We start from the raw sequence: 14,601 nt of genomic DNA, 5'->3' as shown, positions 1-14,601 counted from the left end.
ATTGTTGCTCACTTATTTGATCTATTGATCACATCTTCTCGGCAGAAATTTACCAATTAACCTAAACAGCGGATAGCTAGTTTATGAATACTACCTTTACTAAGTAACAAAATAGCAATTTTATAATTTTCGATCTCCAAATCCGATCAGGAATTGGAATATACAATTGAAAAGAAGTAATGAGTACCAGGCATTCCCAGCATCAGTTGGCCACCTTCAATTGCATGCCTTTCCCACTGTCAAAAGAACTTGATGAAAGTGCTCTAGACTGTACAAACAATGGTCAATGGGTAGAATCCTTTGCCATGCCAACACAGGACCCAATTAAGATTGTTTAAGATATCTGTAAAATGCACCCTAAGAGCAGTGAAATTGGTGTCCATAGAAACCTGTAAAACAACAAATGCCACCTGCTGTATGATCCTACTCCCCCTCATTGTTACTCCCACACAACTCCCACCAACCACAATATAAACTCTTTATTTGTGGGGAGGTCTCTGTTGTGATTATTACAAGTGTGATAAGTGCAATTAGTGGTCATGCATGATTACCCAAATTATACATACCGCATGCTCCGAGTGCCATTAACTTGAGTCACACACACAAGCACATGTCATACACATACGTGCATTAGTCTCGACTCCAGGCCATTGGAAACCATTGGAAAGAGTCTCTCCCCCTAACCTAACCCTCTGTACTGTATAGCACTTATAATTACGTGAAACATTCTAATTCCTGCATATAGCACCGTAATAATTTATTAAAATTCTGTACACAGCCCTGCAAATTAAATTATCTTTCCTTGCGGCCTGGAATCGAAGTTAATGCATGCATGTACATCGATCTGTACAACAATACTCAAAATAAGTTGATTTTTGGCCAACGTACAAGTAGTCTGATGAATAAATGAAGAGTGCCAGAGTCTGAATTCGAGCGATGTATGTATGGTTGGTTTAATATTTTACAACGAGGTTTCAGTCTGAAAGACAAATGTTATGTTGCTAGCTGCTTGAAGGAGAAGGTCGTCACACAGAGAAGTTTGGTCAATGGGTGTTTGGAAATGCTTCCACTTGAGCAGCTCAGTCACCAAAGGATTCTATGGCAATAAAGAACGATTAAAAGAGTGTACGCATGTACAAAATGAGATCAAAGAAATGGCTTTTAGGCTTATAGCAGCTATGTATACTTACGTACATAATTATTATTATAGCTTTTAAGAAAAGAGAAGGGCATGTGTTTGGTGAAGAGTAATATCTACGGACAAGTTCATGCCATTTTCAGGTAGTAAAATTTAATATTGTCTTTATGCAATTACACACAAGAGAACAGGGTCACCTTTGAGCCCCCAGTTCTTGTATCCATGACGGCAGTAGTGGTGTCATCCTGTAGAAACAGATCATTAAATGCACAGTATGCAGTAGAACAGTGAATGTGCAGTTTCAGTAGAGTACACCAATTAGCAAGAATGTGGGCATGTACTCTTAGTTCACTGTGCACTGGATAAGGACACTGTGTACTGGATAAGGGAAAAGGACAGTATGTGTGTTGTGTGTATCCGGTCACCTTTGTCAAAGTTCACAGGGTCATTAAGTGCTCAGCGATCATGTCTAACGAGCGTATCCTAATGCTTTGACAGACATCCAAAACAAAACTAATTTTAAATTTCTTTCTATACACCAGGAAATGTACTAGCCCAACTACTACACTCTCATGCGCAAACAAGAATGTATGTTACTTATTTATATTTAGCTAGAAGCACCTACATTGTATAAGACGTTGAATTAATTAGGCTCTAGTATATCTATACAGCTAGAGCAAGCCCATCTCTCAGAGGAAGTGGACGTGGGATTGAAGCTAGGTGCTATTGCTGTGTGGGAATACGTATTCTATGCTTAAGTGACTACTAGCCTCAAGACCAGCCGTTCGTTATCTGAAAGAACGCCTGGTCAAGTTCCAATATGCAACTCGTCTAGCTGAGTCAGCGGTTTACAGCATCATAATGATATTCATGGGTAATACACCTTGTGCGGGCAATTATCGGTCCAAGAAATTCCTGGACCAATTAGACAAGTTGCACATTGGAACTTGATCAGGCGTTCTTTCAGATAACGAACGACTGGTGACTACACAGGTTCATAGAGACAAGGCTAGAGGACTCTAAGCTTACGAGAGTTTATAATAAATCTATTCAAAAGTCAGACCCTACATCCTTTTTTTATTGGGCCAGTAATTACATTGTATAAGACGTTGAGTACATGTAGGAGGACCAGACGTACATAGGCTCTATATTAGTGTGTCTATATACAGTACCGTAGGAAGACTCTAAACCTACATGTATAAAGGCCCGGGTTAGCAAATCTATCCCAAAAGTCAGACCCTGCACTTTTTGTTGGGCCAGTAATTATAATTACACTTAATTGTTAACCCATAACGAGGTTAAAAATGACAAGCTTATAATTAGTGGCTAAACATCAACTGTATCGGTGTAAACTAATCAATTACATGCAAATTCCTAGTACAGATGCAATTTACGTTACTAACAAGACCAGATGCAATTTACGTTACTACACACGACTACCACACACATACGAATTACCAGTATCTGTCGAATATATGTAGTTACTACATGTACTAATATCACAATGGACTAGCTTACCTTGAACACATTCTAATATTCTATAAACACTTATTATGTTACTTTCCATAGAATTCAGACAATTCTTACAAGCTACATGTAGGTATTTACTGTGGGCATTCGAACCATTTTTAAAAGCAGAAAAGACGTATCCTTTCTTAATGTAAATCAGCAAAATAATGTTACCCCCAAGGCTATACTACAGTCGTACTGTAATGAACAGACACACCTCCTCACTGCTCTGCTCTGTGCAGGTGCACTCGAGTAGGTCGTGAGTATCGCAGAGTGTAGTCTCTCGAAGTGTGAACAAGTCTTTGAGCTCCTCCAGAGAGAACTTGGCAGAGGAGCTGCTACACGTATCACCAGCCTCACTTTTGTTGAAGTCCACCACTGAGTTAAGTCCCTGCTTACTGATCTGGCGCTGGTAGATCTTCTCCTCAATGGTGCCCTGTATGTATGTGCATAGAATAACTACTAGGGGTCTCTCCCTCCCACGCTACTAATGAGAATCGGCTGGTATCACGAGACTACTACTAGACCACAAAAACAATTGCAGTGATACAATGTATACTAGGATTGGTCACTAAGGAAAGTAGAGAAGTAATCGAAAAGGGCTTAATTTTGTTAATTTGTCGTACTAAGATGCCACTTAAAACTTGTACACTAGTGAACTCGGTACCCTTGGTATGGAATGGAAGACAAAGGAAGCATATTTTTCAGTATGGAATATTCTGTGGACTATTTCGTAAGATTTGACTAATTGATGGCTATTGCTGATAAAGGTCGATATGACAAACATTGACTCCTCTTGACTGCTCAGCCACGAAACTTAATTAAGAGGTTACAAAAACACCCAAAGTGTAATATTACAGTGGCCAGTAGTCGGTAGATGTGAACCCTCCTCTCTTGACCGTCCCTCCATACTCGTGCCATGGCCTGGGGTGGGAGGGAGCATGCACAGTCACAAAACCAAAAGTAAGCAATCTAGAAATCCCATAACACATAAACACAAACAGTGCACCTATACATACATACATACCCATGGATTGAATACAGTGCAACAAATAATTGTTAAGGATCATTGGAATCATTTTCTTGCAAATGTTTTTTTTTTCGAGACAGAGTTTCACTGTTAGTAGCTGAAATTTAAACCCAAACCTTGGCATGTAAGTATATACTGATACGTAGTAGCTAGTCTAGCTATTGTGTTCTCACTTGTAGGTCATTAGCGGGGTTCCAGTCCACGTCGTACAGGATAAGCCTGGAGGCTCCGATGAGGTTAAGCCCCACCCCTCCCGCCTTGGAGCTGAGCAGGAACACAGCTGCAGGGTGCACAGGGTGCATATGATAGGGAGGGGATGGGGTGCGTATGATAGGGAGTGGACTGTGTATTCAACGCATTGCTGAACTAGCTAGGCATTCTAAACACAGGCATTCCAAACATAATTGTTGCGTTATGTGTACAAGTAAACCTACTTTGGTTTGAAGGAGTGGCTAAGAAGCACCAAAATAATGTACAACATTTGAGAGCAAAATTATAATTTGTACATGTTCACTAGTCAAAGGATTGGAATGACAAAAGTTAAAAGTTAGAAATTGGACAATCCTATCTCAATTAAGTTATATACGTATGGGCAGTCAAAGGTAGCTACCAAAACAGGTTTATATTGCATGTACAGTGTACGTACCGTATAGCAGGTATATTTCGAGAGTATAAACTTTCACGGAATGACCGTTTGAAAGGTTTTCGCGAATTTAATTTTCGTGGAATAGCAGCCTTTCTGCAGCATGCATGCATGCATGCGATATTAAATTTGCTGGTATAAATGTTTGTGGTAGACGCTTGATCAGCGAAAACCACGAACATTTATACCCTCGAAATATACCCGCTATAATACGGTATGTGCTGCTAGGAACTGTCCTCACTTTCTGGTGAATGCTTGTTATTGAATCTCTCTATGAGAGCCTGCCTCTTGCTGGAGGGGGTGGAGCCATCCAGACGGAGGAACTTGTAGCCACACCCCTCACAATGGGACTGGATAATATTGAGCATCTAGTAGTGGGGAGAGGAACAATTATTATATCAGAATCACTGAATGTTGCATTTTGTACATGTAGCACAAAGCTATATCTATGAGTATAACCGTCAAGAGTGGTCCAATTCAAAATTATTATGTACATTCGTCTTCTCTAGTTGTATATTTAGTAGGTCTTAGAAAGATTTAAATCAAAGATCTAAATGTGAAATGAACATTTAGCACTCAACTTCATCTAAAAGGCATTTCTTACGGTGCTCTATCCGCTATCACATAGTTTTCTTAAGTACAAATGTATAGTACCTGTGTGAAGTTGGAGACAACGACAATCTTCTCTCGAGAGGAGGAGTGAAGTTGCTGAAGCATTTCAAAGAGGACCAGTAGTTTCCCAGAGTGCTCGATATCAGACGAGATGTCTGGCAGCAGCTCCAACACACCGTGATACAAAGAGCTGTCAATCTGGACACACACACACACATACATGAACAGAATTAATACAATGATGTGCATAAAGCAGCTGAACCATTTAGTACAAAAGAAGGTCATAGGTTCAGGGTTAAGGGTTCAGGTACATATGAGTATCAAGAATTCATAAACACATGCACAAACTACAGAAATCATTTCACATCAAGGCCAAGTCCTGACTAAATGACCTCACTGTGATCACATACACACTTCATCAAACTGCCTACCTCAGATTGGTCCATATTCGTCCCCTCCAGCTGTTCCTCCGTTAGTGCCACGCCCCTAGCTGCCGACACCACTAGCCCGGGACTATTGGCCACCTTCCTCAGCGCACTTATACACTGCAGGTGGGGGGAGGAGTCACACTCCCGGCGGAGACACGAACCAATCAGCTTTGAGCTGAGGAGCTGACGATAGACGGAGAGCTGGAGTGGACTCATCTGGCAAAAAACTACACTCTCAACTGTGAGGAAGAGGTATGCACATATAAACATATTATAAATACTATTTTCTCATACATATCGGTGAGAGCTATCCATTCAAAAAACTTTCATATGTACGTATATGTCTATATATACTCTACATGTACAAGCAGGCACATATACCGTACCTTTTGGAGGTAGATATCTCTTATTGACTTCCTGGGTCCTCCGGATACAGAACAATGAGGTGAGTCTTCTCAGCTGAGGGAGGGGGGGGGGGGACCAAATAAAATAATTAGTACAGCCTTTTGAAACTCATTACCCTAACCAAAACAGAACTAACGAATCATATCACATACATGATTGTGCATATACAGAGCTGTAACTATAGCAATTGTACACCCATATACACAATGCACCTCTTTTGCTCTCATTTCCCCCACCTCCCTCTCAGGGGGTGTGGCCTCGGGCTGTTGGGAGCGGACGATTGGCTGCTCGTACACCTTCTGGAATGCACCATAGCTGCCTGGGAGAGAGGGGGGTGGATGGGGGTCAGAGGTCATTCCTACATGAGCATCAACTAACCTAGTACTCCTGGATTACAGAACTCCACTATAGAATAGAACTCTTGCAGGTCGTTCTGAAACAAGAAAAGTAAAATTTAAAAATAAGATACAGCCTCATGGACAACACATACAGTAAGTAACATACGTCCACTAGATAGTGAGTTGCTAGCCTCGATTCCAGGCCGATTAAAAATGCGGCCTGGAATCGAGGCATGCCCTCTCTTCTTTTATACGCCCTTGGAAATGGTAGCATAAACTACTGAGTGTGTAGTGTGCTCACAGCCAACCTGTATTGGAGTGCCTGTTAGAACAATCCTTCTGCGAACTGGTAGACCCATGAGCATCTGTGTTGGATGGTTTGACAGGTAAAGTTTTCATGCAACACCATGCAGACAATTAATAATGAAAGTCTATAGAAATTCGTTTATATTATCTGAACAAGCCATCAACAAGTTGCTACAAGATTGATAACTCACTAGTGTAGTTTTTGAGTTGCTATTCTTTAGTCGATGTCCTTCATCGCACACAACAATGTCAAACTTGACTTTGGAGAGGAGCTCTTGTGATCTGATGAACATTTCATAGCTGATGATGAGCACAGGGTACAACTGAGTCTTGAGGAATTCCTGAGACACAGTAGATCATACATAGTAAAGATTACTGTAACCATAATTTTGCTTGTACTTGTAGATTGCTATGATATGGAATACATGGTGTACACACATTAATATTAAATTGCCTGAGGCTATACTCTTACTGATGATAAATGATGCTACATGTATTGGGAAAGCATTCCACTGCTCAAGTAGACTACATAGATTCATAGAGATGGATCTTATACGCCAGAATTGCTACAGCAGATACATGTAAAGGAACCACTCACCACGGCTCTGTTCTCGGTAGACACTGCAAACACTCTCAACCTCTCTGGGCCAAGCCATTTGCGAAACTCTGTCTCCCAATTCTGTAGACAATCACTCACACTCTTAATATAAAATAATAGAGAGAGTACAGGCACATATTGTGAGGCACATATTGTGCATCTCCAGAGGGTAATGGGCAACAAGGTATAATACTATAATCTTATACCGTATAACTGGAAATTTTGCTGAGTGTTTTAATTTGGCGATTTGGTAGATTTTACCAAAGATTGCCAAATTTTCCGGCGGACACAATGTCATTGCAGCAGTAACCACGCCTGAGACGCCAAATTAAAAACCGTCAATTACGTTCAAATGGCTCATCCGCCAAATTTTCCAGTTATACGGTAAAATAATTATATATATATAAAGAGGGTGGTGGCATTTTTGGTACTCAACATCAGTTTCACTCGGCTCACCTTGACTAGACTACCGGGTGTGATAATGAGAACCTTCTTGACCACTGGGACTCGTCCGTACGGCCCTTGCTTCAGCAATGTCCTGTAAGGGGGGGTGGAGAGTGGTCACAATAACCAGAGAAGGGAAGAGAGAGGGGGGGAAGGGGGACTGATGACTTACCAGAGGAGGGAGATGCACTGGAGCGTCTTGCCAAGACCCATCTCATCTCTGAGTATGAGAGGATAATGTTGAAGCTAGACCTAACAGCTAACATGATTAAAATGAAACACAAAACATAGAATCGATATGCAAGGAGTATGATCTATAATTATGTACTAGCTACAAAACACATAAGGCTTCTAAATGTATTAGTGTGTGTGCGTGTGTGTGCGTGTGTGTGTTTGTGTGTGTGTGTGTGTGTGTGTGTGTGTGTGTGTGTGTGTGTGTGTGTACTGACGCTAAAATGGCCCCTTGTCCGTTGAAATCTCTGAGTCCCATGACGCACTCGTAGAGGAAGAGCACCCCCTCTCTCTGGTGTGGCCGCAGGTGGTAGGAGAGACGAGAGTCCAACACCACATCCACCAATTGGGCAGCATCACGATTGTGAGACATCTGGGGAATAGTTTACAAAATGAAAGTTTGTTTTCTGCATTTGTCACATTTTGTACCTTACATAATTAAAGGATGAAGCTAATACATGTATGAAAGATTGAAGACAGCTTCTCACTCATATAAATGCGTTTAATTATGGCATAATAATCTAGTTTAGTGATCGAGGGAATGGATCACCTGATGTAGGGCATGTGGTCGGGGCATGACGAGGGCGTCAGGAATAGTGGGATCAAACAGAGGCTGCATTACCTTTGACTACAATGGGAGGAAAACATACTTCTAAAGAAACAAAAGTATAATGTATACTACTGCAGTACATGTAAGACTTGCAGTCAGTTTTGTTGGCAAGAATTTGTTACAGCAGAAGCTAGTGGGTACCTTTCCCTTGAAGGGAGCAGCGCCATTGAGAGATGGATTCACATACTTCTTGTTAGGAGCACCTATAACAGGGCCTATAGAAACAATAATTCACGTACAGGTACGTAAAAATTATACTGTGTAGCAGGTTTTCGTGGGGTAAAAAATTTGTTCAACTTGAGAAACGGTGGTTTTCGTGAGTAAAATTTCGTTTAGTCTCGTGGCTGCACGGCATTCCTACGTTCCGGTAAGCCACGCCTACGTTAAAATTTCGTGGAGGTCAGCTTGCCCACGAAAATAACAAATATTTTACCCCACGAAAATTGCCCGCTATACGGTAGTTATATACATATAAGGTACAGTGTTGTTTGAGCAATTAAAGAAACCAGTGGAAGCACATTGTATTGTATTGCACAGTGAAGCCATGCAGATTAAAGCTAGTGAGTTTTACCACATAATTAGGTCCACACAGCTATTGACTCCAATAACTAATACCAGGAGTACATGAATAGGAGTATAGGCAACTATACTGTACATTCCAGTGCATCTGATTCCAGTGAAGCATGCATGCATTCACTAGGTCTGACTCCAGTGAAGCATGCATGCATTCACTAGGTCTGACTCCAGCGAAGCATGCATGCATTCACTAGGTCTGGCTCCAGCGAAGCATGCATGCATTCACTAGGTCTGGCTCCAGCGAAGCATGCATGCATTCACTAGGTCTGGCTCCAGCGAAGCATACACACACTCACTAGTTATGGAGGTGGTCCCAGTGAAGCACACACACACTCCCTAGTTATGGAGGTGGTCCCAGTGAAGCACACACACACTCCCTAGTTATGGAGGTGGTCCCAGTGAAGCACACACACACTCCCTAGTTATGGAGGTGGTCCCAGTGAAGCACACACACACTCACTAGTTATGGAGGTGGTCCCAGTGAAGCACACACACACTCACTAGTTATGGAGGTGGTCCCAGTGAACACACACACTCACTAGTTATGGAGGTGGTCCCAGTGAAGCACACACACACTCACTAGTTATGGAGGTGGTCCCAGTGAAGCACACACACACTCACTAGTTATGGAGGTGGTCCCAGTGAAGCACACACACACACTCACTAGTTATGGAGGTGGTCCCAGTGAAGCACACACACACACTCACTAGTTATGGAGGTGGTCCCAGTGAAGCACACACACACACTCACTAGTTATGGAGGTGGTCCCAGTGAAGCACACACACACACTCACTAGTTATGGAGGTGGTCCCAGTGAAGCACACACACACACTCACTAGTTATGGAGGTGGTCCCAGTGAAGCACACACACACTCACTAGTTATGGAGGTGGTCCCAGTGAAGCACACACACACACTCACTAGTTATGGAGGTGGTCCCAGTGAAGCACACACACACACTCACTAGTTATGGAGGTGGTCCCAGTGAAGCACACACACACACTCACTAGTTATGGAGGTGGTCCCAGTGAAGCACACACACACTCACTAGTTATGGAGGTGGTCCCAGTGAAGCACACACACACTCACTAGTTATGGAGGTGGTCCCAGCACTGGCTCCAGTGAAGCACCTTCCACTACTCCATTGCTCAGCACTGATCTCACTCATAATCTACATGCATATTGTATTTCTTAGGCTCTAAAGCATGAAGGGCAAAGGGAACGCTTCTAACTGTTATCTCAAGAATATTAACACACAGCAACGAATGTACATGCAATAATAGTCAGTGGCAATGTGTTAATTGGTAACTAATCAGCAACTATAGCAAGCAGTGCTGCTAAGGACCTGTTGCAGGTGCACACAATTGTAGGTACCTCGACTTCCTTGCCCCCCACAGCGAGAGTGCTCCCCTCCGTCAGTCCAGTCACCTCACTCGATCTGTACCCACTCGCACCACCAATACTGCATCAGGGGGAGGGGGGCGGGGATACATGTACATGTAACGTAGCAACAAAAAATGGGATATCAAAATAATTAATTATAGGATTTTTAACGTTACGGATATTTACTGTTTTCCCTCCATATCCTTGATGGTCACTTTGGTCTTGTGGACAATCAGGACAGCTATAGAAACAGATCACCATAAATGCAATATCTCGCTCAAATTGGATTACAGTGGAGCCCCTCTTTACGGCCACCCCTGAAGAAAGGCCAACTGCGATATAAAGGCCAGGCACCAAATGAGCAACTTCAGTACAAAACAAGGCACCTCTGTAATTATAATGGTATGTGTATTAAGTATAGTCAAATTGCTCTCCAAAGGTTATAATGGGGTTCCACTGTATATATAATACACTCACGTCACTGGACATGCATTGACATACTATAATTATGATGTCATACCATCTTCCTCCCATCTCTTGTGTTTCTTCTTGGACATCTTACACCACATGACACTGTAGTACTTGGTTGCACCACTCGATTCTTCATTAGCATTCCCAGTATCCGCAGAGTCTGTCCTTTGCTCCAGTTTGCATGGACCCTCATATCCACCAGTCCCTGAGCTACATTCTGGAGTGCTGATGGAAGGTATTCCTCTCGATAGAGAAACGTGTTCATTAGAAACATTAACTTGTTTTGTGGCTACCGTCGTTGTATTGAAATTTGGTACAGTATACATTTGGTCTTCGTCTTCAGATACTTTGTTACTGGGGAGAGGATTTGTACACTCTTTGATGCTAGGGTCTCGAATGGCCTGGAGCAAAGAGCGAAGAGCGTTCCTTGAAGAGGATTCATCTTTGACTTGTAGGGCCTGCGGAAGGACAACGGGAGCACTTACTCAACAAATTAAGCGGAATTTTATAGGACTAGATCTAACTAGCCTGGTATACGTATACAAACATTCAATCGCATAATTCTTACTTGAACCTGCTGGTTAGTTTTGTTGCTTGATGTGAGAGGTATGGGGTTGGTTTGGGTTGCAAATGGAGGCTGGAATCGTAGCTTCTTGGCAGCAGGATTTGTTGAGGGAGCTGCAGAGCGTCGCATTGTTCCTTGGTCAGAAGAGAAATCCGAGAATTCAAAGAGCCTTCTCGAGACAGGAATTATGGTCGTAAATTTAAAATATCTAATAGATCAAGGTGAAAGCTCAAAATTTTGAAACGACCATAACCCATTCTAATTATTTACAATCTTACAAGAAAGATGAGCTTTGTTGACAGAGAACTGAAGGAGCTGGAAGGACAAATAAAAGATGTGGCATTTACTAAGTTGATTACTTGTCATCCAGCTATGGTACAGATCAAAGTGAGGTGTGTAAAAATCAAGATGAGCTCAAGATGATGTAGACCTAGTTCCTAACTATAATTAGGCTTGGGACACTAATAACTAGTCACACTGTGCATTAACTCACACACAGACACACAGAATATAAGCAGCTCACAATGTGTGCCCAGTTTCCAGATGGCTACCCTAACGAAATTCTCCTGTTAGAACTTAAAAGCAAATCGATACTGGACAAACTAATCGACGGTCTAGTACGTGTATGTGAACAAGAACTGGACAAATATAAAGGGGAACAACAGTTGTTAGTATTAGTCAAGTTTGTTAACGAGTTTATTGTCAGCAACCCGTTCATGGTATGTTCGGATGAGCTCAGTTTTATCAAGAAAGATCTCACGAGAGAAGGCGATGAAGTGAAGATAAAAAAGAAATCAGGGACAATTCAATATAAGGCCTTTCAGGGAAGGTATGAGACAGTATACGAATTATGTCATTTTATTTGATGTGTGTCGGCATTTCAGGTACTTTATTGACTTTGTTCTGACAGTTCCGAATGAGTACCCTCATCAGCATGCCAAGTAAGTGATTGTGGGAAATGTATAAGTGTACTAGCTTCCTAAAGTACTTGATACAATACTAATTTTATCCCAACAGCTTTTCGTTTCTCTTTCCTTCATTACTAGATTGGAATTGAAGTCCTCCAACTTTCCGGCTGACTTCATAACCATATTCATGGGCCACTCGACTGAGATGCTGCGGCAGTGTGTCCAGCCTCCGCTCAGGAAGAAACCAAGGTATGCACGAACTCCCCTCGTGTTTCCATAGTTATGGTACTATGTAGCATTTAATTTTGTTGTTTGGAGCTGAATTTTCGTGTTGTAGTAGTCTTATTTGTATCATACTCTCTGTTTGTTATGTACAGTGTTTAATTACTTTATTGAGTGGTTAGTGGTTCATTTTGTGTGAACACATCACTCTACGCTTCCTTTCAGTGACCCACCCTTTCAACCGAAGCCTTCTCTACAGCCAGTAGCCAACTACCTAGTGACCAACTGTGCTCGCAAGTTTCCACTAGAGCAGTGTGCAGTCTGCAATAAACCTGCTCTCCCTGAGGACCCAAAGGTGCCACCTCCTCAGTTTGTCCTGTTACATGTTACTACATTGATTTTGCTACTACATACCTACTACACTGGTTACTGGTGACGATAGCATCTTGGAGTGTAAGATGTTATGACTTACTAAGCTTTAATTGTCTAATACATGTAAATAATTAATTTTGAAAAGCCATGTTAATGTATATAATTTGTACATAGCCGCTCGTAAATATTGCCCTCCCTAAATCATGAGAAAGTTTTGCCACTTTGTTTTTATGTCATATTATACGTACACTGTAGCTTCAAATCCACTTTCCGTTATGTACAGGACATTGTCAGTGAAGAGTCACATGACATGTTTGTGTTTCGTGTCTACTGTTCTCACCTGTACCACCGTGGATGCTTGGACAGCTACATGAAAACACCACCCTTTGAAGGTAAAACTACGGTCTTTATAATTATAATTATACATGCATGTAGATCCATTGATTTGGCTTGTAGACTTTCCTTGTTTATTGGATCTACAGCTGTTACAAGGTTGTAGCCTTGTCCCCATGCAGGCCGATTTCTTAGAACTGAACGTATCTGGGCGTGACTATCACCATCGTAAACACACACACACACCATATAAATTATAAGTATAAATTATATAAGTGAGTGCTTTTTCTGAAATAGGTTGAGGTATCTTTGAGAGACTGAGTTAGGAACATGGGGACGAGGCTAGGGTATTGTAAAGGATAGCTACTGTATACTTAAACATTATACATTGTAATACATTGTCACCCTAGCAACCATTCGGAAATACATGTACATTGTAGCTATACTGTCCGCTTGCGACGTATAGTATTGTTTGAGAGTACTGTAGCTTGAAATAGTTCAACAACCCTAACTTTAGTACCGTTGATCAAAAATAGAAGATTATAAACAAATCTTTCTAATCCACAGTTGGCCAAATTAGCAAATACATATCGCAAATAATATGAACTTTGATGACACTGTTTGAAAGGTCTCTTTCTAAGATTTCAGAAAATAATAATAATCGTTGAAATTGTATCCACGGTATTCAAGTTATGGCAGCTGAAAGAGTCCCTGAACCATTGATTTAAATGTGGTGGGAAAGAATGGACATTGGCTGCCCTTTGTTGACCCTTACCAACACTGTCGTTGCTGTTAGCCCAAGGGGGTGTAGTTGAACATAATTATTTCGTCTTGAATGCTATACGTAGGTACACTAGTCTACTACTATTATCTTTAACACATGCAGGTGGAAAGAAATGTCCCAAATGTCAACAGAGGATATTTCACGACAAATGGAATGTTCCCCCGAGATTGGCGGAAGAAAGATGGGCACACAAAGAAGCCAGGGAGAGAGAGGTTGCTGAAGTTGCTGACTTTTTAGGATTGTAACTTTAGTTTATCAACTCATTATCTCTCTTCAATTTTTCTGTCGAAACGTTTGTTGGTTATACATAATTGATGTTGACAATTTTTTACTTAGTACAAATGAAGTCCAGTTATAATTATACGTGCGTCCACAAAACATTATGTTTAGGGGTTGGGGAATTAAGCCATGCATGTATAGTGCAGCCATTCAGTTTAATTAGTGATTATAGTGCTACCGGCCCGTTGGTCTCATTTGCACCATCTGCTCGCATCTCATCCGTTTTGTTCATCTTATATACATAATTATACGTTCACTCTTTTATAATGTACACTTTTACCTATGCTCTTATACGCATACAAATGTCGTCATTAATTATTAGAAGCCAGGAAGTCGCTGCATTATTATTACGTCACTACATTTTTAGGATTCTACTATAATCAACTAGCCCTCTTATGTTGACACAAAATCATTTTG

At 41.4% G+C, this 14,601-nt stretch overlaps 2 protein-coding genes across 2 annotated transcripts; one reads left to right on the top strand and one right to left on the bottom strand.

Annotated features, from left to right (window-relative positions):
- Window positions 1-849: 849 nt before the first annotated feature.
- On the bottom strand, window positions 850-11,488 carry LOC135343711 (DNA repair and recombination protein RAD54B-like). Its single transcript, XM_064540708.1, has 24 exons — window positions 11,290-11,488; window positions 10,771-11,179; window positions 10,437-10,491; window positions 10,242-10,329; window positions 9,957-10,038; window positions 8,434-8,507; window positions 8,233-8,310; window positions 7,901-8,055; window positions 7,624-7,671; window positions 7,464-7,545; window positions 7,008-7,088; window positions 6,601-6,750; window positions 6,412-6,468; window positions 6,144-6,198; window positions 5,978-6,084; window positions 5,747-5,819; window positions 5,364-5,599; window positions 4,975-5,130; window positions 4,562-4,688; window positions 3,851-3,957; window positions 3,506-3,571; window positions 2,865-3,083; window positions 1,336-1,383; window positions 850-1,096 (listed from the first exon to the last, which is right to left on the bottom strand). Exons 1-24 carry the CDS (start codon window positions 11,413-11,415, stop codon window positions 962-964), a joined length of 2,814 nt encoding a protein of 937 aa, XP_064396778.1. The 5' UTR covers window positions 11,416-11,488; the 3' UTR covers window positions 850-961.
- Window positions 11,489-11,517: 29 nt separating this feature from the next.
- On the top strand, window positions 11,518-14,247 carry LOC135343720 (uncharacterized). The gene is made up of 7 exons (XM_064540724.1): window positions 11,518-11,678; window positions 11,786-12,115; window positions 12,171-12,227; window positions 12,333-12,443; window positions 12,642-12,771; window positions 13,072-13,180; window positions 14,008-14,247. The coding sequence occupies exons 1-7, from the start codon at window positions 11,572-11,574 to the stop codon at window positions 14,148-14,150; spliced, it is 987 nt and encodes a 328-aa protein (XP_064396794.1). The 5' UTR covers window positions 11,518-11,571; the 3' UTR covers window positions 14,151-14,247.
- Window positions 14,248-14,601: the final 354 nt, after the last annotated feature.

This window comes from Halichondria panicea, chromosome 11, assembly GCF_963675165.1.
Source record: "Halichondria panicea chromosome 11, odHalPani1.1, whole genome shotgun sequence".
Classification (NCBI taxonomy): domain Eukaryota; kingdom Metazoa; phylum Porifera; class Demospongiae; order Suberitida; family Halichondriidae; genus Halichondria; species Halichondria panicea.
Note: the sequence above shows the minus strand (reverse complement) of the source record. Positions and strands in the feature narration are given on the sequence as shown.

Coding starts and splice junctions, on each gene's coding strand:
- LOC135343711 (XM_064540708.1), bottom strand. CDS start 11,415: ATGCGACGCTCTGCAGCTCCCTCAACAAATCCTGCTGCCAAGAAGCTA. Junction 7,089..7,463: donor CACCCGGTAGTCTAGTCAAG/GTGAGCCGAGTG, acceptor GATTGTCTACAG/AATTGGGAGACAGAGTTTCG. Junction 6,469..6,600: donor GCAACTCAAAAACTACACTA/GTGAGTTATCAA, acceptor CATCCAACACAG/ATGCTCATGGGTCTACCAGT.
- LOC135343720 (XM_064540724.1), top strand. CDS start 11,572: ATGAGCTTTGTTGACAGAGAACTGAAGGAGCTGGAAGGACAAATAAAA. Junction 12,772..13,071: donor CTCTCCCTGAGGACCCAAAG/GTGCCACCTCCT, acceptor CGTTATGTACAG/GACATTGTCAGTGAAGAGTC. Junction 13,181..14,007: donor GAAAACACCACCCTTTGAAG/GTAAAACTACGG, acceptor TAACACATGCAG/GTGGAAAGAAATGTCCCAAA.